At 46.0% G+C, this 27,449-nt stretch overlaps 1 protein-coding gene across 5 annotated transcripts in view; it reads right to left on the bottom strand.

The window, feature by feature from the left end:
• The window catches only part of ZMYM2 (zinc finger MYM-type containing 2), a 234,337-nt gene that overhangs the window by 15,578 nt on the left and 191,310 nt on the right, over positions 1-27,449 (bottom strand). For all 5 annotated transcript variants that reach the window (XM_063951650.1, XM_063951649.1, XM_063951651.1 and 2 more), the window contains exons 15-20: positions 24,704-25,199; positions 24,503-24,616; positions 22,478-22,572; positions 21,238-21,397; positions 14,417-14,568; positions 7,359-7,473 (exon numbers count right to left, since the gene is read on the bottom strand). In XM_063951650.1, the coding sequence (XP_063807720.1) occupies positions 7,359-7,473; positions 14,417-14,568; positions 21,238-21,397; positions 22,478-22,572; positions 24,503-24,616; positions 24,704-25,199 (1,132 nt within the window). The remainder of the gene's footprint in view (positions 1-7,358; positions 7,474-14,416; positions 14,569-21,237; positions 21,398-22,477; positions 22,573-24,502; positions 24,617-24,703; positions 25,200-27,449) is intronic.

Genomic DNA, 27,449 nt, shown 5'->3' on the forward strand with positions numbered 1-27,449 from the left:
GCTAGGCAAAGGGTGCAATACGGGCTGCCATTTAAATGTTGCGGCAACGGGAATACACACTTTTTGCCAGCAACTGAATTCCTCCCATAATGTTGAATTAGTGTTCACTCTAGGCTGTTTTAGCAGGGTGCCGCACCATGCACGTTTTTTAGCAGGCAAAACCCGCCCTGCCCCTTTTGCGGCGCCCTGCTAGAACAGCCGCCCGCTTACTGCCCTCCTGGCGTGTATAGATGCCGTGCGCATGCGCGCGGCATCCATTCACGCATTGGGAGAGGGCTGGTGGAAGCCCAGCACCAACGGAATTGCTGGGCACGCCCCCAACAGTGACGTCGCCGGCCACAGACGCTCTCTATAGAAGCGTCTGTAGGCCGCACCACCCCCTAAAATGACGTAGGCGTGGCAACGCCCCATAATTTGCGTCCGGCGCCCTGCCCCTTTTCACTCCTAGAGTGAACACTAGTTGAATACTAAGATGACAGTCCAATACCTATATTCCATTCAGGATGAATAATTTAGGATTTTATTTAACAAATTATCCCCTTAAACGGGAACTAATCAGGCCCATTAAAGAACAGGTTGAGAAGGTAGTTCCAGAGGCAGCAATGCTGACAGTACATCTGTGAGACCCAGTCATAACCAGACATACAAGTTTCCTATGCTGAGGGACAGGGTTGGAGAAGGATTATGGGGCAGATGTATTAACCTGGAGAAGGCATAAGGAAGTGATAAACCAGTGTTAAGTGCAAGGTGATAAACGTACCAGCCAATCAGCTCCAATGTGTAAAATAAGATTTTACTCACCGGTAAATCTATTTCTCGTAGTCCGTAGTGGATGCTGGGGACTCCGTAAGGACCATGGGGAATAGACGGGCTCCGCAGGAGACTGGGCACTCTATAAGAAAGATTTGGTACTATCTGGTGTGCACTGGCTCCTCCCTCTATGCCCCTCCTCCAAACCTCAGTTAGGATACTGTGCCCGGAAGAGCTGACACAATAAGGAAGGATTTTGAATCCCGGGTAAGACTCATACCAGCCACACCAATCACACCGTATAACTCGTGATACTATACCCAGTTAACAGTATGAAATATAACTGAGCCTCTCAACAGATGGCTCAACAATAACCCTTTAGTTAGGCAATAACTATATACAAGTATTGCAGACAATCCGCACTTGGGATGGGCGCCCAGCATCCACTACGGACTACGAGAAATAGATTTACCGGTGAGTAAAATCTTATTTTCTCTAACGTCCTAGTGGATGCTGGGGACTCCGTAAGGACCATGGGGATTATACCAAAGCTCCCAAACGGGCGGGAGAGTGCGGACGACTCTGCAGCACCGAATGAGAGAACTCAAGGTCCTCCTCAGCCAGGGTATCAAATTTGTAGAATTTAGCAAACGTGTTTGCCCCTGACCAAGTTGCAGCTCGGCAAAGTTGTAAAGCCGAGACCCCTCGGGCAGCCGCCCAAGATGAGCCCACTTTCCTCGTGGAATGGGCTTTCACTGATTTAGGATGCGGCAATCCAGCCGCAGAATGCGCCAGCTGAATTGTGCTACAAATCCAGCGAGCAATAGTCTGCTTAGAAGCAGGAGCACCTATCTTGTTGGGTGCATACAGGACAAAAAGCGAGTCAGTCTTCCTGACTCCAGCCGTCCTGGAAACAAAGTTTCAAGGCCCTGACTACATCCAGTAACTTGGAATCCTCCAAGTCCCTAGTAGCCGCAGGCACCACAATAGGTTGGTTCAAGTGAAAAGCAGATACCACCTTAGGGAGAAACTGGGGACGAGTCCTCAATTCTGCCCTATCCATATGAAAAATCAGATAAGGGCTTTTACAAGATAAAGCCGCCAATTCTGACACACGCCTGGCCGAAGCCAAGGCCAATAACATGACCACTTTCCACGTGAGATATTTCAGATCCACAGTTTTAAGTGGTTCAAACCAATGTGATTTTAGGAAACTCAACACCACATTGAGATCCCAAGGTGCCACGGGAGGCACAAAAGGGGGCTGAATATGAAGCACTCCCTTTACAAAAGTCTGAACTTCAGGCAGTGAAGCCAGTTCTTTCTGGAAGAAAATCGTCAGGGCCGAAATCTGGACCTTAATGGAACCCAATTTTAGGCTCAGTCACTCCCGACTGTAGGAAGTGTAGAAAGCGACCCAGCTGAAATTCCTCTGTTGGGGCCTTCCTGGCCTCACACCACGCAACATATTTTCACCAAATACGGTGATAATGGTTCGCGGTTACTTCTTTCCTGGCTTTTATCAGCGTAGGAATGACTTCCTCCGGAATGCCCTTTTCCTTTAGGATCCGGAATTCAACCGCCATGCCGTCAAACGCAGCCGCGGTAAGTCTTGGAACAGACAGGGCCCCTGCTGCAGCAGATCCTGTCTGAGCGGTAGAGGCCATGGGTCCTCTGATATCATTTCTTGAAGTTCCGGGTACCAAGCCCTTCTTGGCCAATCCGGAACCACGAGTATCGTTCTTACTCCTCGCCTTCTTATTATTCTCAGTACCTTTGGTATGAGAGGCAGAGGAGGGAACACATAAACCGACTGGTACACCCACGGTGTCACTAGAGCGTCCACAGCTATCGCCTGAGGGTCCCTTGACCTGGCGCAATATCTCTTTAGCTTTTTGTTGAGGCGGGACGCCATCATGTCCACCTGTGGCCTTTCCCAACGGTTTACCAACAGTAGGAAGACTTCTGGATGAAGTCCCCACTCTCCCGGGTGTAGGTCGTGTCTGCTGAGGAAGTCTGCTTCCCAGTTGTCCACTCCCGGAATGAACACTGCTGACAGTGCTAGTACGTGATTTTCCGCCCATCGGAGAATCCTTGTGGCTTCTGCCATTGCCATCCTGCTTCTTGTGCCGCCCTGTCGGTTCACATGGGCGACTGCCGTGATGTTGTCTGACTGGATCAGTACCGGCTGGTTTTGAAGCAGGGGTCTTGCCTGACTTAGGGCATTGTAAATGGCCCTCAGTTCCAGAATATTTATGTGTAGGGAAGTCTCCTGACTTGACCATAGTCCTTGGAAGTTTCTTCCCTGTGTGACTGCTCCCCAGCCTCGAAGGCTGGCATCCGTGGTCACCAGGACCCAGTCCTGTATGCCGAATCTGCGGCCCTCTAGAAGATGAGCACTCTGCAGCCACCACAGTAGAGACACCCTGGTCCTTGGGAGACAGGGTTATCAGTTGATGCATCTGAAGATGCGATCCCGACCACTTGTCCAAGAGGTCCCACTGGAAGGTCCTCGCATGGAACCTGCCGAATGGAATTGCTTCGTATGAAGCCACCATTTTTCCCAGGACTCGTGTGCAGCGATGCACCGATACCCGTTTTGGTTTTAGGAGGTCTCTGACTAGAGATGACAGCTCCTTGGCTTTCTCCTGCGGGAGAAATACCTTTTTCAGTTCTGTATCCAAAATCATCCCCAGGAACAGTAAGCGAGTGGAAGGAACCAGTTGTGACTTTGGAATGTTCAGAATCCAGCCATGCTGTTGTAGCACTTCCCGAGATAGTGCTACTCCGACCAGTAACTGCTCCCTGGACCTCGCCTTTATAAGGAGATCGTCCAAGTACGGGATAATTAAAACTCCCTTTTTTCGAAGGAGTATCATCATTTCTGCCATTACTTTGGTAAACACCCTCGGTGCCGTGGACAGTCCAAACGGTAGTGTCTGGAATTGGTAATGGCAATCCTGTACCACAAATCTGAGGTACTCCTGGTGAGGAAGGTAAATAGGGACATGCAGGTAAGCATCCTTGATGTCCAGGGATACCATGTAATCCCCCTCGTCCAGGCTTGCAATAACCGCCCTGAGCGATTCCATCTTGAACTTGAATTTTGTTATGTAAGTGTTCAAGGATTTCAAATTTAAAATGGGTCTCACCGAACCGTCTGGTTTCGGTACCACAAACAGTGTGGAATAGTAGCCCCGGCCTTGTTGAAGTAGGGGTACCTTGACTATCACCTGCTGGGAATACAGCTTGTGAATGGCCTCTAGCACAGCCTCCCTGCCCGATGGAGTCGTCGGTAAGGCTGATTTGAGGAAACGGCGGGGGGGAGGCGCCTCGAATTCCAGCTTGTACCCCTGAGATACTACTTGAAGGATCCAGGGATCCACCCGTGAGCGAGCCCACTGATCGCTGAAATTCTTGAGGCGGCCCCCCACCGTACCTGGCTCCGCCTGTGGAGCCCCACCGTCATGCGGCGGATTTAGAAGAAGCGGGGGAGGACTTTTGGTCCTGGGAACCTGCTGTGTGTTGCAGCTTTTTCCCCCTTCCTCTGCCTCTAGACAGAAAGGACCCGCCTTTTCCCCGCCTGTTTTTCTGGGGTCGAAAGGACTGTACGTGGTAATACGGTGCTTTCTTAGGCTGTGAGGGAACATGGGGTAAAAATGCTGACATCCCAGCTGTTGCTGTGGAAACAAGGTCTGAGAGACCGTCCCCGAATAACTCCTCACCCTTATAAGGCAAAACTTTCATGTGCCTTTTAGAATCTGCATCTCCTGTCCACTGCCGAGTCCATAAGCCTCTCCTAGCAGAAATGGACAAAGCACTTATTCTAGATGCCAGCCGGCAGATCTCCCTCTGTGCATCTCTCATGTATAAGACCGAGTCTTTTATATGCTCTATGGTTAGCAATATAGTGTCTCTGTCTAGGGCAGGGGTGGCCAACCAGTCAGAGACGAAGAGCCAAAAAAAATGTGTTAGGTACGTCAAAGAGCCGAAGGCGCACATGCAAAAATGGAGTGTGACCTTGTGCCTGCTAGGACACGCCCCTGGTATAAAATACATTGAAAAAGCCAGATTCACATAATACACTTCAGCTTACCCATGTGTCGCTCCAACCAGCACCCTCATGTATCACTTCAGCTTCCCCCAATTCATGCCATTGCAGCAGCCCCTTATGTGTCCTCTGTTTGCTGGTGGGTGTTTCATCTCTAGTATCTGACTCCCTCAGTTCTAAGTCCCCGTAGTGCTGCTGCGTGTTTTTCTGGAGAGCAGGGGTTACCGGATCTGTTGTGGTCATGTGACTTTGTGTGTTAGGAGCCACATTTGAAGAAAGAAAGAGCCACATGTGGCTCAAGAGCCACAGGTTGGCCACCGCTGGTCTAGGGTGTCAATATTTTCCGACAGGGAATCTGACCAAGCAGCAGCACTGCACATCCAGGCTGAAGCAATAGCTGGTCTCAGTATAACACCAGTGTGTGTGTATATAGATTTTAGGATAGCCTCCTGCTTTCTATCGGCAGGTTCCTTTAGGGCGGCCGTATCCGGAGACGGTAGTGCCACCTTTTTAGACAAACGTGTGAGCGCTTTATCCACCCTAGGGGGAGTTTCCCAACGTGACTTATCCTCTGGCGAGAAAGGGAACGCCATTAGTAATTTTTTTGAAATCACCAATTTTTTATCGGGGAAAGCCCACGCTTCTTCACACACCTCATTCAATTCTTCAGATGGGGGAAAAACTATAGGTAGTTTTTTCTCCCCAAACATAATACCCTTTTTTGAGGTACCTGGGTTTATATCAGCAAGGTGTAATACCTCTTTCATTGCCTCAATCGTGCCACAAATGGCCCTAGTGGACATTAAATTTGACTCATCGTCGTCGACACTTGCATCAGTATCCGTGTCGACATCTGTGTCTGCCATCTGAGGTAGTGGTCGTTTCAGGGCCCCTGACGGCCTTTGAATCGTCTGGGCAGGCACGAGCTGAGAAGCCGGCTGTCCCGCATTTGGCATGTCGTCAAATTTTTTATGTAAGGAGTCGACACTTGCACGTAATTCCTTCCATAAATCAATCCACTCAGGTGTCTGCCCTGCAGGGGGTGACATCACATTTATAGGCATCTGCTCCGCCTCCACATAAGTCTCCTCATCAAACATGTCGACACAGCCGTACCGACACACCGCACACACACACAGGGAATGCTCTTAAAGGAGACAGGACCCCACAAAAGCCCTTTGGGGAGACAGAGAGAGAGTATGCCAGCACACACCAGAGCGCTATAATAATACAGGGACTAACTGAATTATGACCCTTTATAGCTGCTTATTGTATTAAACTGCGCCCAAATTTAGTGCCCCCCTCTCTTTTTTACCCTTTCTGTAGTGTAGACTGCAGGGGAGAGTCAGGGAGCTTCCTTCCAGCGGAACTGTGAGGGAATAATGGCGCCAGTGTGCTGAGGGAGATGGCTCCGCCCCTTTTTCGGCGGCCTTTTCTCCCGCTTTTTTCTGTATTCTGGCAGGGGTAATTACCACATATATAGCCTCTGGGGCTATATATTGTGGTTATTTTGCCAGCCAAGGTGATATTATTGCTGCTCAGGGCGCCCCCCCCTAGCGCCCTGCACCCTCAGTGACCGGAGTGTGAAGTGTGTATGAGGAGCAATGGCGCACAGCTGCAGTGCTGTGCGCTACCTTGGTGAAGACTGAAGTCTTCTGCCGCCGATTTTCCGGACCATCTTCATGCTTCTGGCTCTGTAAGGGGGACGGCGGCGCGGCTCCGGGAACGAACACCAAGGACGAGTCCTGCGGTCGATCCCTCTGGAGCTAATGGTGTCCAGTAGCCTAAGAAGCCCAAGCTAGCTGCAAGCAGGTAGGTTCGCTTCTTCTCCCCTTAGTCCCTCGATGCAGTGAGCCTGTTGCCAGCAGGTCTCACTGTAAAATAAAAAACCTAATTTAAACTTTCTTTCTAGCAGCTCAGGAGAGCTCCTAGTGTGCAACCAGCTCTGGCCGGGCACAGAGGTCTGGAGGAGGGGCATAGAGGGAGGAGCCAGTGCACACCAGATAGTACCAAATCTTTCTTATAGAGTGCCCAGTCTCCTGCGGAGCCCGTCTATTCCCCATGGTCCTTACGGAGTCCCCAGCATCCACTAGGACGTTAGAGAAATTAACAGTTAGGATCTGATTGGCTGGTGTCTTTATCACGTTGCATTTATCACTGGTTTATCACTTCCTTATGCCTTCTCCAGGTTAATACATCTGCCCCCATTGCACAACTTTAACTAACAGAAATCGGACCATTATTACAGAAATATGCAAGCAGACACTAATGCTAGCAAATGTATATTAACCAACACATTACATTGTCCCAATTATACAGATATGTTCTCATATGCAGTCACGCCAACACAGTCCCTCTTGGCGTGAAAAGTAGCGTGAGAATCTTCTAGTGTTGGGAGACTAGAAGAAACACGACATTAGTGTTATAAGGGACCTAGTGGCTCACTCATGCCAGGCATCTTGCGCTGCATTGTGTATTGAGGCTGATGTATGAGGACACATCTGTACGTCTGCACAAAATTTCCCTCTCCCAGAAGACTATCAAACAAAAAACTTACCATCAGGAAGAATACTGGGTTGCCAGCTCCTAAGGATATTATTGAAGGCCTGTCCAAACTCCTGATAGTCCAGATCATGAAATATATTATCTGTTCTTTTGCTACTAGACAAGAACTATAGAAAGCAATATATAAAATTAGCATATTGTAAACCCAAAACACTGCACATTAAAAAAAATAAGAATTTACTTACCGATAATTCTATTTCTCATAGTCCGTAGTGGATGCTGGGGACTCCGTCAGGACCATGGGGAATAGCGGCTCCGCAGGAGACAGGGCACATCTAAAGAAAGCTTTTAGGATCACATGGTGTGTACTGGCTCCTCCCCCCATGACCCTCCTCCAAGCCTCAGTTAGGTACTGTGCCCGGACGAGCGTACACAATAAGGAAGGATCTTGAATCCCGGGTAAGACTCATACCAGCCACACCAATCACACTGTACAACTTGTGATCTGAACCCAGTTAACAGTATGATAACAAACGAAGTAGCCTCTGAAAAGATGGCTCACAACAATAATAATAACCCGATTTTTGTAACAATAACTATGTACAAGTATTGCAGACAATCCGCACTTGGGATGGGCGCCCAGCATCCACTACGGACTATGAGAAATAGAATTATCGGTAAGTAAATTCTTATTTTCTCTAACGTCCTAGTGGATGCTGGGGACTCCGTCAGGACCATGGGGATTATACCAAAGCTCCCAAACGGGCGGGAGAGTGCGGATGACTCTGCAGCACCGAATGAGAGAACTCCAGGTCCTCCTTAGCCAGAGTATCAAATTTGTAAAATTTTACAAACGTGTTCTCCCCTGACCACGTAGCTGCTCGGCAAAGTTGTAATGCCGAGACCCCTCGGGCAGCCGCCCAAGATGAGCCCACCTTCCTTGTGGAGTGGGCCTTTACAGATTTAGGCTGTGGCAGGCCTGCCACAGAATGTGCAAGTTGGATTGTGCTACAGATCCAACGCGCAATCGTCTGCTTAGACGCAGGAGCACCCATCTTGTTGGGTGCATACAATATAAACAACGAGTCAGATTTTCTGACTCCAGCTGTCCTTGAAATATATATTTTTAATGCTCTGACAACGTCCAGTAACTTGGAGTCCTCCAAGTCGCTAGTAGCCGCAGGCACCACAATAGGCTGGTTCAAGTGAAAAGCCGAAACCACCTTAGGGAGAAAATGAGGACGTGTCCGCAGTTCTGCCCTGTCCGAATGGAAAATCAGATATGGGCTTTTGTACGATAAAGCCGCCAACTCTGAAACTCTCCTGGCTGAAGCCAGGGCCAGTAGCATGGTTACTTTCCATGTAAGATACTTCAAATCTACAGATTTGAGAGGCTCAAACCAATGAGATTTGAGAAAATCCAAAACTACGTTTAGATCCCACGGTGCCACTGGGGGCACAATCGGGGGCTGTATATGTAGTACACCCTTGACAAAAGTTTGTACTTCAGGCACTGAAGCCAATTCCTTCTGGAAGAAGATTGATAAGGCCGAAATTTGAACTTTAATAGACCCCAATTTGAGGCCCATAGACAATCCTGCCTGCAGGAAATGTAAGAATCGACCCAATTGAAATTCTTCCGTTGGGGCCTTCTTGGCTTCACACCACGCAACATATTTTCTCCAAATGCGGTGATAATGTTGTGCGGTCACTTCCTTCCTAGCCTTAATCAAGGTAGGAATAACTTCCTCTGGAATGCCCTTTTCTTTTAGAATCCGGCGTTCAACCGCCATGCCGTCAAACGCAGTCGCGGTAAGTCTTGGAACATACAAGGTCCCTGCTGAAGCAGATCCCTTCTTAGAGGTAGAGGCCACGGATCCTCCGTGAGCATCTCTTGAAGTTCCGGATACCAAGTTCTTCTTGGCCAATCCGGAGCCACTAGTATTGTTCTTACTCCCCTTTTCCGAATAATTCTCAGTACCTTTGGTATGAGAGGCAGAGGAGGAAACACATACACTGACTGGTACACCCATGGTGTTACCAGAGCGTCCACAGCTATTGCCTGAGGGTCTCTTGACCTGGCGCAATATCTGTCCAGTTTTTTGTTGAGGCGAGACGCCATCATATCCACCTTTGGTTTTTCCCAACGGTTCACAATCATGTGGAAAACTTCCGGATGAAGTCCCCACTCTCCCGGGTGAAGGTCGTGTCTGCTGAGGAAGTCTGCTTCCCAGTTGTCCACTCCCGGGATGAACACTGCTGACAGTGCTATGACATGATTTTCCGCCCAGCGAAGAATCCTTGCAGCTTCTGTCATTGCTCTTCTGCTTCTCGTGCCGCCTTGTCTGTTTACGTGGGCGACTGCCGTGATGTTGTCCGACTGGATCAACACCGGCTGACCCTGAAGCAGCGGTTTTGCCAAGCTTAGAGCATTGTATATCGCTCTTAGCTCCAGTATATTTATGTGAAGAGACGTCTCCAGGTCTGACCATACACCCTGGAAGTTTCTTCCCTGTGTGACTGCTCCCCAGCCCCGTAGGCTGGCATCCGTAGTCACCAGGACCCAGTCCTGTATGCCGAACCTGCGGCCCTCTAACAGATGGGCACTCTGCAACCACCACAGGAGAGACAACCTTGTTCTTGGTGACAGTGTTATCCGCTGATGCATGTGCAGATGCGATCCGGACCATTTGTCCAGCAGATCCCACTGAAATGTTCGTGCATGGAATCTGCCGAATGGAATTGCTTCGTAAGAAGCCACCATCTTTCCCAGGACTCTTGTGCATTGATGTACTGACACAGTTCCTGGTTTTAGGAGGTTCCTGACCAGTTCGGATAACTCCCTTGCTTTCTCCTCCGGGAGAAACACCTTTTTCTGAACCGTGTCCAGAATCATTCCCAGGAACAGCAGACGTGTTGTCGGGGTCAATTGAGATTTTGGAAGATTCAGAATCCACCCGTGTTGCTGAAGCACTACTTGGGTTAGTGCTACACCGACTTCCAGCTGTTCTCTGGACTTTGCCCTTATCAGGAGATCGTCCAAGTAAGGGATAATTAATACGCCTTTTCTTCGTAGAAGAACCATCATTTCGGTCATTACCTTGGTAAAGACCCGAGGGGCCGTGGACAAACCAAACGGCAGCGTTTGAAACTGATAATGACAGTCTTGTATCACGAACCTGAGATACCCTTGGTGTGAGGGGTAAATTGGGACATGCAGATAAGCATCTTTTATGTCCAGGGACACCATGAAGTCCCCTTCTTCCAGATTCGCTATCACTGCTCTGAGTGACTCCATCTTGAACTTGAATTTCTGTATGTACAGGTTCAAGGATTTCAGATTTAGAATAGGTCTTACCGAACCGTCCGGCTTCGGTACCACAAATAGTGTGGAATAATACCCCTTTCCCTGTTGTAGGAGGGGTACCTTGACTATCACCTGCTGAGAATACAGCTTGTGAATGGCTTCCAATACCGTCGTCCTTTCTGAGGGAGACGTTGGTAAAGCAGACTTTAGGAACCGGCGAGGGGGAGACCTTTCGAACTCCAACATGTAACCCTGAGATACTATCTGCAGGTTCCACGGGTCCACCTGTGAGCGAGCCCACTGATTGCTGAAAATCTTTAGTCGACCCCCCACCGCTCCTGAGTCCGCTTGTAAAGCCCCAGCGTCATGCTGATGGCTTTGTAGAACCCGGGGCGGGCTTCTGGTCCTGGGCAGGGGCTGCTTGCTGCCCTCTCTTACCCTTTCCTCTGCCTCGCGGCAGATAAGACTGTCCTTTTGCTCGCTTGTTTTTATAGGAGCGAAAGGACTGCGGCTGAAAAGACGGTGTCTTTTTCTGTTGGGAGGGGGTCTGAGGTAAAAAAGTGGATTTGCCGGCAGTTGCCGTGGCCACCAGATCCGATAGACCGACCCCAAATAATTCCTCTCCTTTATATGGCAACACTTCCATATGCCTTTTGGAATCCGCATCACCTGACCACTGTCGCGTCCATAAACTTCTTCTGGCAGATATGGACATCGCACTTACTCTTGATGCTAGAGTACAAATATCCCTCTGAGCATCTCGCATATAAAGAAACGCATCCTTTAATTGCTCGAGTGTCAATAAAATACTGTCCCTATCCAGGGTATCAATATTTTCAGTTAGGGAATCCAACCACACTACCCCAGCACTGCACATCCAGGCTGAGGCTATTGCCGGTCGCAGTATAACACCAGTATGAGTGTATATACTTTTCAGGTTAGTTTCCAGCCTCCTATCCGCTGGATCCTTGAGGGCGGCCGTATCAGGAGACGGCAACGCCACTTGCTTTGATAAACGTGTGAGCGCCTTATCCACCCTAGGGGGTGTTTCCCAGCGCGTCCTAACCTCTGGTGGGAAAGGGTATAATGCCAATAACTTCTTAGAAATTAGCAGTTTTCTATCTGGGTTAACCCACGCTTCATCACACACGTCATTCAATTCCTCTGATTCTGGAAAAGCTACAGGTAGTTTTTTCACCCCCCACATAATACCCCTTTTTGAGGTACCAGCAGTATCAGAGATCTGCAAAGCCTCCTTCATTGCCGTGATCATATAACGTGTGGCCCTGTTGGAAAATACGTTTGTTTCTTCACCGTCGACACTAGATTCATCTGTGTCGGTACCCGTGTCGACTGACTGAGGTAAGGGACGTTTTACAGCCCCTGACGGTGTCTGAGACGCCTGAGCCGGTACTGACTGGTTTTCCGGCCGTCTCATTTCGTCTACTGACTTTTGTAATGTACTAACATTATCACGTAATTCCATAACTAAAGCCATCCATTCCGGTGTCGACTCCCTAGGGGGTGACATCACCATTACCGGCAATTGCTCTGCCTCCACACCAACATCGTCCTCATACATGTCGACACACACGTACCGACACACAGCAGCCACACAGGGAATGCTCTAATCGAAGACAGGACCCCCTTAGCCCTTTGGGGAGACAGAGGGAGAGTTTTCCAGCACACACCAAAAGCGCTATAAATGTATATAAACAACCCTAAAAGGTGTTGTTTTTGTTATAAGCGCTTTTAATATATAAATATCGCCAATTTATGCCCCCCTTCTCTTTGTTACCCTGTTTCTGTAGTGCAGTGCAGGGGAGAGTCCTGGGAGCCTTCCTCACAGCGGAGCTGAGCAGGAAAATGGCGCTGAGTGCTGAGGAGAATAAGCTCCGCCCCTTTTCCGGCGGGCTTTTCTCCCGGGTTTTGAGAAATCTGGCCTGGGTTAAATACATACATATAGCCTTAATGGCTATATGTGATGTATTCTTTGCCACTAAAGGTATTTAATATTGCTGCCCAGGGCGCCCCCAGCAGCGCCCTGCACCCTCCGTGACTGGTCAGTGAGAAGTGTGTAGCAACAATGGCGCACAGCTGCCGTGCTGTGCGCTACCTTCATGAAGACTGAAGAGTCTTCTGCCGCCTGTTTCCGGACCTCCGATCTTCAGCATCTGTAAGGGGGGTCGGCGGCGCGGCTCCGGGACGAACCCCAGGATGACCTGTGTTCCGACTCCCTCTGAAGCTATGTCCAGTAGCCTAAGACTCCAATCCATCCTGCACGCAGGTGAGTTGAAAATCTCTCCCCTAAGTCCCTCGATGCAGTGAGCCTGTTGCCAGCAGGACTCACTGAGATTTAAAACCTAAAAAAACTTTTTCTAAGCAGCTCTTTAGGAGAGCCACCTAGATTGCACCCTGCTCGGACGGGCACAAAAACCTAACTGAGGCTTGGAGGAGGGTCATGGGGGGAGGAGCCAGTACACACCATGTGATCCTAAAAGCTTTCTTTAGATGTGCCCTGACTCCTGCGGAGCCGCTATTCCCCATGGTCCTGACGGAGTCCCCAGCATCCACTAGGACGTTAGAGAAATGTCTAGTATTGGAGCTGTACAGTAGGCAAGTGATGGGAGTTTAGTAGCCATTTAGCCAGCAGATGCGAGGAACACAGCATCCATGCTACATGGAGAATAGATGACTGGCTGTGTAAGGAAAGCCTAAAGTTGGTTCTCTCAAGTTACTTTTGGTAAAATATTAAATGACATCAAAACATCTGAAAAGCTACTTTAAAAAGACAAACAATCGCTATAACAACATAGGATAAAGCCTTCATATGAACGTTATTACAATTGTTTACCCAAGATATAGGCAATTATTAGAAGTGGTGTAACCTGGCACTTTGCTACACATCTTCTGGGCAGGCCCAGTATTGACTAAATTATGGAATTATGTTTTTAGACTTGCCTCCAAAGTTCTCAATCTTCCCTTAACACCCCACCCACTGTTGGCTCTATTTTACCTCTACCGAGGTAAACTCCCACCCAATGAGAGTTATGTTCTGGGCCATATCATGATGGCAGCTAGATCATCCATAGCTCGTCACTAACGTATGGCTACTATCCCCACTGTTGACATGATTGAAATGAAAGTTCTGTCCCATTATGAGTTTGAGGCAGCTGGCTGCTTATACCTGGCGGCGTCCAACCACCCATATCCGCTGGTTTGTCTGAAGTGAGTATTGGACGTCTAAAACCCATAAATCTGTTAACTCAAACATCTTGTCTGTCGCTCCCACCTAGGAGCCCATGAGTTGATTGTATATTGGTTCCCTCTTTCCCCCCTTGGTGAGAATGCTCCCATTAAGCCTCACAGAGGTTTGGGCTGCCTCTAATTACTACAGCTCACCCTTGCTCAAGCCATTTATTATCTGTGGTGTGTTAGTGTGGTTCTCACTTGACTGCATTTGTATGTTCTGGACGTACACTGTTTTGATGTACTTTCTACTTGTGTATCCTCCTCTCCTCCCCCTTCCTTTTTTCTGTATCCACACCCTAAATATGTTTGAAATTCTTTAATAAAGATTTAATAAATATTTAATATTGACAAAACTAAAACTAAAAAGGAGGTGTAACCTTTTGGATAACAACTGCATTAAGCATGCAATCTGTTACATTGTAATACTGTTTTTAGTTTCATATCTGCAATCACCATAATATTGAGGTTTTAACCACTTTAGCGATTAAAACAATTCTCAAATAAAAATAGTGTGTGGGTTCTGATCTCTGCCCTTGTCACTCCACACTTACCTCCTGGATTCCCAGACACAAATAATAGATGCTATCCGGGGCATAGCTCTCTCCATTCGGCCTTCGCACCTCTTTGACAAAACGTGAAAGCCAATAGCCCAGCCTATTTGCCGTGTGCTGCAGAAGCTCCTCTTTTAACCTTACAGATTTACCTAAAAATCCCAAAACAAAAGGGGATTATGGGGGTTAATCATTTTAAAACATACAGATTAAAAAAAAGAAAAAGAAAAGAAAACTTAATTGATGATGCCTGAGGAACTTACAGCTTCTCAGTCTGTACTCCCCCAGTTTTTTTTGATCAAACACAAGGTTGTATCCAGGACTATAACCTGTACCTTAATGTTGTGTCTTGAATTGTTAGACGCATACATGGTGAAAGAAATAGAAACTATTACCAGGGGGTAAATTTACTAAGATGGGAGTTCTATTTAGGATGGGACGTTGCCCATAGCAACCAATCAGATTCCAGGTATTATCTTCTAGAAGGTGCTAGATAAATGAGAAGTAGAATCTGATTGGTTGCTATGGGCAACATCCCATCTTTAATAGAACTCCCATCTTAGTAAATTTACCCCCCGGACTGAAGTGATCAGTGCCTTCTATTTGAAATGACTTAGGAGGATATTTATCAAAGCTTGGAGAGAGAAAGTACCAACCTATAAGCTCCTGTTATTTTTCAAAAAAGAGGATTTTGGTACTTACCGATAAATCCATTTCTCTGAATCCTCTAGGGGACACTGGAACAGTCTTATACAATAGGGGTGTGAACCTTGCAACCGGAGGTGTGGCACAATCTAAAATTAGAATTGTCTGCATAGCCGGCTCCTCCCCCTTCACAGCCCTCCTCCCTCAGTTTGAAAAATTTGACTGAGAGAATAGGACATGATACTATAGCACCTGGCGAGGAACCGACCCGTACAACAGATCGAACAGCATCCAAGAACTCTTCACCGAAAACTAACGTTGTTTGCATGAACTGTTCTAACCAGAACTTTGAACACAGCAGGTTGACAGCACCGAGGCGGGCGTCCAGTGTCCCCTAGAGGATTCAGAGAAATGGATTTATCGGTAAGTACCAAAATCCTCTTTTCTCTTTCATCCACTAGGGGACACTGGAACAGTCTTATACAATAGGGGACGTCCCAAAGTTATCCCCCAGGGAGGGAGTACTGTCGGTGGCCTGCAAAACCAAACGTCCGAACTTAGAGTCTCCAGACGCAAAAGGTATTAAACTTGTAAAGTTACGCGAACATGTGGGCTGAAGACCACATCACCGCCTTGCAAAGTTGAGTAGTGTAAGCACCTCTGGCAGCCGCCCATGAGGCACCCACTGATCGGGTGGTATGAGCACCCGTCTGAACCAGAACCTGTTTACCACAGGAAAGATAAGCTTGCCGAATGGCAAGGCTAATCCACCTAGACAAAGACTGCTTAGATGTTGGCCAACCCTTCTCTTGCAAACAAATGGTCCGACTTTCTGAAGGACGACGTAACTTGTACGCATACTCGTAAAGCTCGGACACCATCCAAGGACACGTCCCCATCAGTGAAACCCTGGAAAGATGGGACCACAACTGGCTAGTTAACGTGAGACCCCAAAACCGCCAGACCTTGTTTAGCTGCTGGCCAACCCTTCTTTGGACTATCACAATGAACAAATGGTCCTACTCTCTGTAGAACGACGTAATCTGCACGTATATCCGTAAAGTGCTGACAACGTCCAAAGACACCATCTCAATATCCTTGAAAAGACAACTATAATTGGCTGGTTTACGTGAAACCCAGAAAATACACTTGGGAGAATCTCTGCCTCCGTACGGAGGACTGCCCTACTTTCCTGGAAAATTAGAAAAAAAGGACTCTTACACAATAAGACTCCCCAATCAGAGACCCATCAGGTCGAAACTAAGGTAAGGACCAGCGTGACTTTCCTGGAGATATATTTCAAGCCTGCTCTCTCTAAAGGCTCAAAGGTAGTTGAATTTAAATATTTCAACATCAACTTTAGGTCCCACGACTCTGTGGGAGGACGGAAAAGGAGGTTGTATCCTCAGAACTTCCCGATAAGAAAGTCTGAACTGCCTGTAAGGATGCTAAGCGCTGCTGACAGAGGATGGAGAGAGACAAAATCTGTACCTTCAAGGAGACTACACTTAGGCTTATATGTAAAACGGCCTGGAGAAAACGTAAAAACCTAGACAGGTGGAAGCTCCTGGAATCCAACCTCCGTTCCAGACACTAGTCCATGTTTTCTTCCATATTCTTTAGTAGTGCATGGCCGTGACCGGCTTTCTAGCCGCTTTCATTGTATGAATAGCCGCCTATGGTATCCCTCTCCTTCTCACGATCCTGGTCTGAGTAGCCACACAGTCAAACAAAACCTGTTCAGGTCTGGGAGGCGGAACTGCCCGTGATCACAGGCAGTCTCTCTGAAAGGTGGCCACTAGGGATCTTTCGCAACGAGCCCACTCAAGTTCGAGTGCCTATTTCTGTGGGACCAGGCTGGTGCAATGAGAATTGCCCACACACTGTTCCGTTTTGCCTTCTTTAGTACCCAGGGTATGAGAGGAAACGGCGGTAAAATTAAACACTTCTGTAAGACCAAGGAAGTGTCAATGCGTCCACTCCGTTCGCTGCTGTATCTCTCGTGCTTGCCACTACCTGGACAGCTGAATCTCTCTTTTTTTTTTTTTTTTTTTTTTTTTAAAGCCATCAGGTCTACTTGAGGTCGGCCCCATCTCCTTACCACCATCTCCATTCCTGTATGCATGTCCTGGTGACTGAGATAATTTGCTTCCCAGTTTTCCAGTCTTGGAATGAACTACACCGAAAAGGACGAACTTTTAATGTTATCTTGCCCCTACTTGACGGTCTATGCATAATGTCCTAGCGATATTCTCCAACTGCATCATCACGTGTTGGCCCATTACTAGGTCTTCGGCTAAGAGAAGTTGTATTGTAACTGCACTCCGCTCAAGAATGTTTACGGGTATACTGTTCTATCGTGATGTCCGTCTTTCCTCGAGGACGGCACTCCAACCTCTGAGACTGGAATCCGTTGTGAGGAACCTCCAATCCCAAATGCCGAATAGATGTACACCGAGGTGTAGAGAAACCGTCTGTGCCTGTAGTACCTGAGTCACCAGCCTCTGTATGTCTCTAGTAGGACTATCCTCAATTTTACAGTGTCGAAGAGGAGACCTGGAAATGGAATCCCTTGAATTGGCATCCGGTTGGATTTCTGGAATCACAATTCACCCATGTTGAGTGTGACCGTCTGTGGGCATGACAAAAAAGGATTCGAAAAGAACCCCATTTCTCCTTTCGAGTAGGGCTATGCGTATCAATTTCCAAATTGTCGTCAGTAATGTCTACGCCTTAGAACGGAATGACAGCTTAGGCATTGTCAACATCTATATTCAATATAGGGAGAGAAACCCTGTTGATATAAAATTCTCAAGTCTCGGACCCGGTCTCTCTAGACCTTTCCAACCCTTACCCCACATAGGAGGTCCACGGTAAGTCTGTGTAGAGACCCGATTAGTGGCTATTGGGAATAGTCTGTTACCCGAGACTCCCCCGGTACGAGACTGAGAACCAAACTAGTTGGATAATGGACCAGAGTAACGGCTACTGCCTATTGGTCTAGTTCTATAATACCAGGTAGGCAGAAGATGCGTGAGAATTTGAGGAGTCGTTCTCTTCGATCAGCTGTTCCTGGAAGGTGGCCTAGATCAGCAGATCATTAATATAAGGCATGATCGTCACCCTTAACAGTCTCAAACTGGTGACCCTTATCTTTGTATAAAATTTTTGTGGCTGATGATATACGGAATGGTAAGGTCCCAACTGGTACTGATCTTTGACCAGTATGAATTCAAAGTATGCTCGATGAGGAGTCCAAATCGGGTTATGAAGGAATGTATCCCTTATGTCCCAAGACACTATGAACTTCCCCGGGTCTAGGCCTGCAGTGACCGGTCGGATTGATGCCTCTTGAATCTTTAGGCCGGTAGAAACTGGGTCAAACACTTCAAATTGATTACCATCTGTAAATTTATTGGACCAAGGAGGCTGTTCCTCCCAGGAAAATAGCCCTCCAACCCGGTAACGGCTCTTTAATGACACAAGAACCGCCCATGTCCGTTTGAGATGGTCTTGCCACTAGAGGTTTGGACTTCCCTGTCAATTCCAACCTACATGTGACCCCTGTTTTGCAGTGGGACTGTAATAAGTAAGAATGTTCTTTAACAGACTAGGCAGGGGTGAGCCTCTGTGGGATCCGAGATTCTGTCGTCACAGAAAACTTTGAGAGATATAGTTGAGATCTGGAAGCTAACTTCCACAGCAGCCTGATAAAACATGTGGTTAACTCTCGGATATGCCCCGCTAGTCAAAATTTTGATTTGGGAATTTGGAAGTATGTAATGATCACTTCTAGGTAGTTACGCCTCTAACGGTTCGCCACCGTTTCGAGAGTCAGCATCAGGGATCACATTTCCGTTTTAGGTCATTATGTTATACTCTTGTGGATGGAGAAATTTTAACTATGAATTTCTCCCTATTTCGGATGGGTTTGCAGCCCATACTCAATTGTTGAAATATATGTCAGGTTATGCCTTCCGAACCTTGACACGACACTGTCCCCTGGTAGTGTGCCCGTTATCAACAGTCGCACACCCCAGGGTTGTTGACCTTAGTGCCCATTTATTTGAGCAACCATTTACCTTAGATAAATATGTACATACCACTCAGCCGGACTTTCACCTATTAGCATAGAAGGAAAAAGGCCGTAGACATATTTGGAGCTCTGAAGAGTATTTTCAAATAGCTGAAAATCTTTCTTTCTAGAAGAAAATATATAATTAATATAAATACTCCTTCTACCAACACCACCAGACCACCACCTGTTGACACAGATAGAAGTTAATTGGGTGACCATATCTGATGCTCCCTCCTCCGCAGACCTGTCAGGAGCATCTGTTGGAGGCATTATGCGTATATAAATATATAAGTAGATGTACACTGGAGTTACCGTGCTGGTAATAAGTCCTAGTATTCTTGGCTTGTGCATGTGATGATGAAAATGCACCCCCACAGAATACATTCTTTATAATAAACAACGGAATACCGTAGCGGATGACGGGAACAAATGTACACTGGATTCACCTGGCTGGATTCACTGATAAAAAATACCAAAAAAAAAAAAATTTAAAATAAATATATTCTTCTAAACAACAGCCTCTTGCAACCCTCGCAACGCCTCACTGTGATTCAGTTCTGAGGTCGGGGTTGATATCCAGGCGTTCCCTTTATTTTCACAGGATCTTTGTATTAGATGTCCTTTTGAAAATATAAAGCGTACATCTACTATGTTTAATAACACATGGAAAATCCTCTGCATCAGAGATCTACAAGCAACCAGCAGAGGGAGTATACTCTACACTAAAACACCTCCCCCTGTTCTAACTGGTCAGGACTTATGGCTCCACTCTAGGGGGCGTATAGTTTCCCCTGAACAGCATCTTGGCGCCTCTTGTATCCTAAAGATGGCCGCCACTGATTATTTTTGAAACTTTATTAATGTTCCCCTAGCGCCTCAGTCAGCGCTCCAGCTCCCTTATATTAGGCAGCCCTCCTAACTAGTTTATTTTAAACTTTTACATTTCCCCCGCGCGCCGGGTCCCCCTGCCGCTTCCCTCGCTACTGTCTGGTGCTGTGATAGGAGCCGTGTACTATGTAAGAGCGGCTCAGGTCTCCCACTAGCATAGGCGCTGTTGCTATTAAGTAACAGCGGTTCAGGGAGTGCAGGGACGCTGCGGCTGTTAGCCGCGGAAACACGGAGCCAGCGGCGGGGGGAGCGGGAGATGCTGCGGCTGTCAGCCGCGAATGCAGAATTACAAACCCGGTGTGGGGGAGGGCTTGGAAGGACTCTGCCGCTGTTATAACCTAGTGGCTCAGGGAGTGCAGAGGCGCTACAGGTGTCAGCCGCGGAGACACGGAGCCAGTGAATGCAGTGCTTACAAAGTAGGTGGAGGGAGGGAGAGCGGGTCTGCCCGGCCACCAGTGTCAAATGGAGAGGTGACACTACAACCAGTACTCACAGTTGCTCTGATGTTTCGGATTTTCCTGGAGAGAGAGATGTAGATCCCTTTAGTTGGGATCCTTGTCTCTCTCTATTCTGAAAACATTTGTCCCCCTTTTATTGGGTTGAATTTGTCTTCATGTAGTAACGCCTGCACCCTCCTTTCATTTAGGAGGGATTGGGCACCATCTTCCTTTTAAAGAAAAAACCTGCACCCTCCTTTTAGTTAGGAGGGATTGGGCCGGTCATAAATGACAAAACAAAAAATATAAATACATTTCTTTATGGAGCAGAGCTCCCATATTGTGCTTCTTTCCTCCTAGCACAATTTTTCAAACTGAGGGAGGAGGGCTGTGAAGGGGGAGGAGCCGGCTGTGCAGACAATTCTAATTTTAGATTGTGCCACACCTCCGGTTGCAAGGTTCACACCCCTATTGTATAAGACTGTTCCAGTGTCCCCTAGTGGATGAAAGAGAAACACAGACTGTAAAATGAGTTAGCAGCGGATTTCTCTCTCTCCAAGCTTTGAGAAATCTTTCCCATATGATTAATGACTCCACCAACCACTGATGGAAATCCCTGGTTCATCCATGATGTACAGTGTCTTGTGGGGAACAGGGAATGGTAAACCACCAAGTTTATTAAATACTAAACACACAATATTTACATTCAGAGAGCAAATCATAAGGTCAGCTCTAGCAACGCAGCAATCAGAAGGTGTAGAATGAACACTTACATTCGCCAAGGTCAACTCCTGCGGGTGGGTCTTCTTGAGCTGTATGTGTTTTCACCCAGTGCCTCCAAGCATTGATGCCATAGGAATACTTCAGAGGAAAGACGCACTCAGAGTTCTCATTGGGAGACTGGTAATCAGAAAGCGCCTTCCTCTTCATTCCCTGCAAACATGTCGGGTAAATGTAACAAAAACTTATCATACAAGACATACATATTGTGCAACACAAAATATTAAAACTCAAGTGTATAATGCATATTCTTTTTATAATACCCAAAATCTATTATAAAAGCTGTAAGGCATACGCCATACAGCTCTGCCTCTCAGCTCTCACTGGCAGATGTCTGCCATACACAGCATCACTTCTCCCCCAGCCAGTGCTGTACCATGAGTGCCACTTAGGGGGAGTAGGGGAACAGGGATGATAAAGTTAGGGAGGGGGTTGGCTGTGGGAGGGCAACAGGTGAAAGAGAGGTATTTGGGGGGGGGGGGGATGAGGTAGAGATGAGAGTTTTGTTTTTGTTTATGAAGCAGGTTGGGCATTGGGTGACAGATGAAAGATGGAAGGAGAGGGACGGAGATGAAAGATGAAAAGGAATAGGAAAGAAATGGAGCGATGGAAGTGAGTTGGGGGCATCGCATTTTGTAACTTAACAGATCTTCTAATTTATGTAACATGTTTTGCAATATTGCTGTAACTTATGAAAAACTTGTAGAAAAGGTGAAAAAAAGAAAACAGGAGTAATATAATGGTGGGGAAATACAGGTGTAGTAGCACGTAGTTGTCAGTTAATGTACATATCTATACAGAACTTGTTATTTCTTACATTATACTTGTGTTGGGTAATAGCGATAGCACTCCATCAGTGTCATGTTTGCTACATGTCAAACTAAACTAATTTTGATCAACTTTACACCTAACATTTATTCCTGTGTAATATTTCCACAAATATGGTAATATTATGCTGACTTCTATAATCCATAATATTTAAGGTGGAGAAAGCATTGTACCATATACTGTATGATCAGACCATTTACAACAAAACAGAATTCATATGTATAGGCCCAGCATGGGACAGACACAATGGCCTCAGGAGTATATGAAACTCTGACTATTGTCCCTGGTTTTATATTTCTTGGATATCAAGAAAGATTAATCAAGGCAACTAGAGTACTAGAATCCTTTGTACATATAGAGAACATAAACAGCAGACATCTGGATAAAGCCAAGCAGTAACAATACCTTTTTAAAAGGTTTGGGTTTAGGCTGTTCTTCATACTCCTCTCCAAATACAGGAGGCAAAAGAAACTCACTCTCTGTATCAAGTTCTTCAGCAGCTGCAATGAGAATGATTTCATTAGATTGGCAGTTTCACAATGAACAATCAAGTGTCATGGACAAGTCAGATACCATCCCTTACAACATAATGGCAACTACTATTACAGAATATTCTCCTTTATACATATGTACTAATGTGAAATGGGACATAAAATTACACGCACAATTCTACCAATGGTGCGTTGCTACAGCAACCACAATATTTATCAAAACCTTCTTAACAGGACAGGTAGAAAAGTTGTCCACAGCAACCAATCAATTCGCTTTTATACAAGCCAGATATAATTCTGTGATTTGTATCTAATCACCCACATTACTGTGCTGTTTACAAATACAATTCTATACTGTTCTAGGGGCCTAATTCAGACCTGAACGCTAGGCAGCAATTTTTGCAGCCCTGCAATCAGATAGTCGCCGCCCACTGGGGTAGTGTATTTTAGCTGTGCAAGCGCGCTTTTTGAAAACCGCATAAAAAGCTATTACGTTTATGTCGATTCAAGGAAATTCAAGACAAAGTGAGCTCTATGGCTTATCTAAAGCATGATCAGGATAAAACTTCCATAACCCTAAAACATAGGCACTATTAAGATTTACCTGGCTTCCTTTATTACGCAACTAGCAACATTACAATTTATGCCTATTCGCCTGCTTAATTTAGGGCAGCACAGCTAGCTGTCAAAGGACAGATGCAACTGCACTTTTGTAGCCCTACATTTAAAAGGATGCCTCCATAGCCTATAACAGAAGGCAATATTTACATCAGTATACAGTCTACCCTGCTGTATTTTTGACATTATATATCAATACAATTATATATATATATATATATATATATATATATATATATATATATATATCTGTATCCAAAGGTGGAAATAAACGGCACTCGCAGGGTATATCATATCCAAAAGACTGGTATATATTGTAACGTTTCGGAGCACCAGCCCCTTCTTCCAGACAACACCAGAATAAAACAAACTCAGTATAACTCACCACATTAAGTACCTCAGCTGCCCGTCCACGCCATCCTCTCCTTCCCAGACGCGCCCAGAGGATTCAGGCACCGGGGGAAGCTAGACTGTGTGTTGATTGAGTGCCGACCGAATTGGATATATATATATATATATATATATATATATTGTATAAGTCCAGTGGCGTATATTATATATTATATAAGTCCTGCGGCGTATTAAAAACAGACTTTCCCAGCCACAGAACCTGTGTAATTCATGTGGTCCTGGTTATAGGAATATTACAGCAACCCTACATACGGTGGGTTAGTATAGGGGCGGGTTATCCGGTGGGTTAGGATAGAGTTGTGGGGTAAAAATACTTATCCCCTCCGCCGTCCGAATGTTCAATATTGGGTTGCCGTGTCAGTCATGTGACCGCCGGCATCCCAACCACCTGGACAGCATACCGAACTCTTATATACTGTACATATGTGATTGTCTTTATGTAATTATCAAGACATGCCTAATTTCGGTACACGAGTCAGATTTCTAATCTAGGGCAGATATTTACAAAGATCATACCGCTTATTAGTCATTACAATGTCTTATAACTTTTATCATAATGATGGAACAATATATCAGGACTTTATGCAGTAGCTATACTTCCACTGCTCATTAACAAGGAAGAAGACCCTCATTATAGGTTGTAATTGGATAAAGTGAATAGTACATGGCCAGCTCCGCACACCAAAACTTCTGCATTACTGAGCTGTGACACAAATGGTGTAAAATGCTAATCTATACTTACAGCGTAATTTAGCTCACCCGATGACATTAGTAATTGGATAAGAGCAGTTACCAAACGTCTTGTAACCATGAGGAGCCGCAAAACTTAACAAGCCACATTGAAAGTGCACATTGTTTCTTTAATGATAAATAGGGATGCAAGAACATTGAAGTCACAATATAAATTTACCTCTGGGAAAATCAATTTCAATATCCAGTTCTGGCTCGTACGGTATATCTAGCAGCTCTGGTGGACTTTCTGCACTGCAGATTTTATAGTCCTCCATTTTTAGATCATCTTCATCTGCAAAATAAAAAGTGCAGTCTAAAATAAATCAACAAAGTATTAATTGAAATGCTTTCGAGGGGGGTAGGAATCAATGCCACATACCAGCGAGAGTGTCACATACTGCATTCTCCTCAGCAAATGGTTCTGTCACGTCCAGCACAGCAGGTACAGGAAGGAGAGGACTTTCTTTCAGAAAAGTATCCTCTTTTACTACCACTTCTGGGTCATTTTCCTCATTTAAGTCTCCTATCAATGAGGAGTCTTCTTTTATTTTTTCATCCTTTATTACTTTCATTAAGTCTTCTCCTGCCACTCTTCTTCCTTCCTCTAATACTTTGCTGTCCAACTGATCATCATCCTCTATTTTCTCGTCCACCAATTCTCTTTTCAGAGGCATGGATTCCTCTAATGCTTCCTGTTTTGGTAGTGTAATCTTTAAATCATCATCGTCATCATCATGATCATCTTCCTCCTCCTTTAATTCTACATCTTCTGCCTTCAATTCCACATCTTCTTTTAATAAGTCTCCCTCACAAAACACTTCATTCAAGTCTTTTATTTTGTCCAAAGGAGATGGCACAAAAACTGGAACTGGAACCTGGGATAAACAACTAATATTAGATGACTAAATACAGATAAAGAAGGTCAAATGAAAACACGGGTCATTAATGTGAAACAGGATTTGTGTACTTCCATTAAATCTTATTCTCTAAAACCATTGTGGAACACTGGAACCATGGCTATAAAGGGCGCAGGGCAAAGTTTGGGCACTTTAAGAGTCTGCTAAGAACCTCATCTACTCCAACTTTATATTCCTATACCTTCTGGGCATCTGTTATTCATTAAGCTACAAAACCATAAAAAGTCTCCCACAAAGTGAAGTCGGGAAGAGGATACAATGCTTGCACAAAATTCAGATCTTCCCATCCTTTCGTCTGAATCCACTAGAATTGCAGCAGGGTACAGTGAATTGCTGTGCATCTTTGAATGCAAAATATTGAACTTGCAAGCATCTGAGGAGGCAAAGGCATCGAAGCAATAGAACTTGATACAAATATGGAGAGGAGACAATGTGGCCACTCTCCAAAGCTGCTAAGCATAGGTGCCACGTTGAGCTGCCCATGAAGTCCCCACAGACATGGTGTAAAGTGCACACAACAAGGCCAAGGACGTTGGGCACCTAAAAGGTAGACCTGTTTGTTGAATTGTAGAGGACAGGAGGAAGTCAGATGTGTAGATATCCAATGTCCTATCAATGTAAATACTAAGGGTCAGAACCACGTTCAGGAAGGCCAACTGTGGGGAAGGGTCAGGTAAAGAAAAAGAAGGTACCACAATTTCCTGACTAATGGGGAAACACGACACAACATGTGGAAGGTAGCCAAGGTGTGTATCTTCCGCGTAACTTTGATGGGACAACGCATTCAAACCAGACATCTTCCAGGACACCTGCAAGAAGACTGTTTTTGAGGTAAGCCAAAGTAGGTACACCGTGTCCGAAAAGGGAAAACCTGAAGGGCCGTCAACACCAAAACCAGATTCCACTGGGCAACTAAAGGGACAACAAAGCGATTTGTTTGTGAAAAAGAAAAGTGTGGAGACCTAAACCTTAAGGGAGGAAGGTTTTAGGCCCAAGTCCAAACTGGTCTGTAAAAAGGACAGGAACAAACACTCGAAGATTTAAACCTCAGACCGAACACCATTAGTAGCAAGTTTGCTAGACTCTGTGATAAACCCTAGCAGAGGAAGTTTTACTAACCCTCCGTAAAGTATAAATGAGTTGCAGAAAAACTATTCTCAAGAGCCACCCCATCAAGGCGCATAGTCGAGGTCCGGGGGAAGACATGGACCCCGAGATAGAAGGTCTGACCAAAGAGGGAGATGCCACGGGAAAGTGATGGACATGCCAAGAAGGTCGGCAAACCAAGCCAAACTAGGTCAATCGGGTGCGACCAGAATGGCGGTGCGGCCCTCTTACTTCTGTACTGCAAGGTCACATTTTTACAGATTTAAACACATATAGCTGCTTACACGGCCACTCAGTGTTACAGCATAGACAGGCTTTCCTGTGTGAAAATCAGCGTGACAAACAGAATGGAGGTTCAAACGGATAGGAGATTGACTCAGCTGCCGCAGCACTAACTTGTCAACTGTCCAAAAGAATTTCCCCCTATTAGCCTACAATGCCTTCACCTGCCCCCATTCCTGACACTGTAGGCTCTGCACTATCTGCATATCCTTGTTACAGGTACGGACTGCAAAATCACCTCTCCCAACATGGGGAAAGTATTTAATTACCTTCGCTGTGCCGCTGGTGCACGTTTTGTGCCCAGTATGTTCAGTATGATGGCGGTACAGATCCATGTACACTCCCTGCAGCGGTAGCGACATGCTGACTCATCAAAGTCAGTCCCACAGAAAGTAGGTGGCAGCACCCTATTAGCCCTAGCAACATACAAGAAAACAGAACAACTAACATCCAAATTACTAGGAAATTCTTATGCTGCCACAGGCAGCACCATGGCAAAGTACCCTGCTCCTGAATTCTTAGCAGAGTAGGTTCAGATTCTTGAAGTGGCCAAGTCCTGCCTCAGCTCTCCATACCCCATACTTCCAGTGTCTCCTAACAGGTTGATAGAGAAATAGTCAACGTTATTACTCCAGTAAAACAATTATATTACCCAGAAAACCCATTTGCTGAGAAAGGATGTGTAGATACTGTTATCAAGCTTCCAGAATACAATTATTATTTTTTTTAGGGCATGGGTAATAGGAAATCATTTTCTTTGTGACGCTTGGATATTTCTGATAGAAGGCTGGACCCCAGTCTTCTGTTCAAAACAGTTTG

Source organism: Pseudophryne corroboree, chromosome 2, assembly GCF_028390025.1.
Source record: "Pseudophryne corroboree isolate aPseCor3 chromosome 2, aPseCor3.hap2, whole genome shotgun sequence".
In the NCBI taxonomy this organism is placed as follows: domain Eukaryota; kingdom Metazoa; phylum Chordata; class Amphibia; order Anura; family Myobatrachidae; genus Pseudophryne; species Pseudophryne corroboree.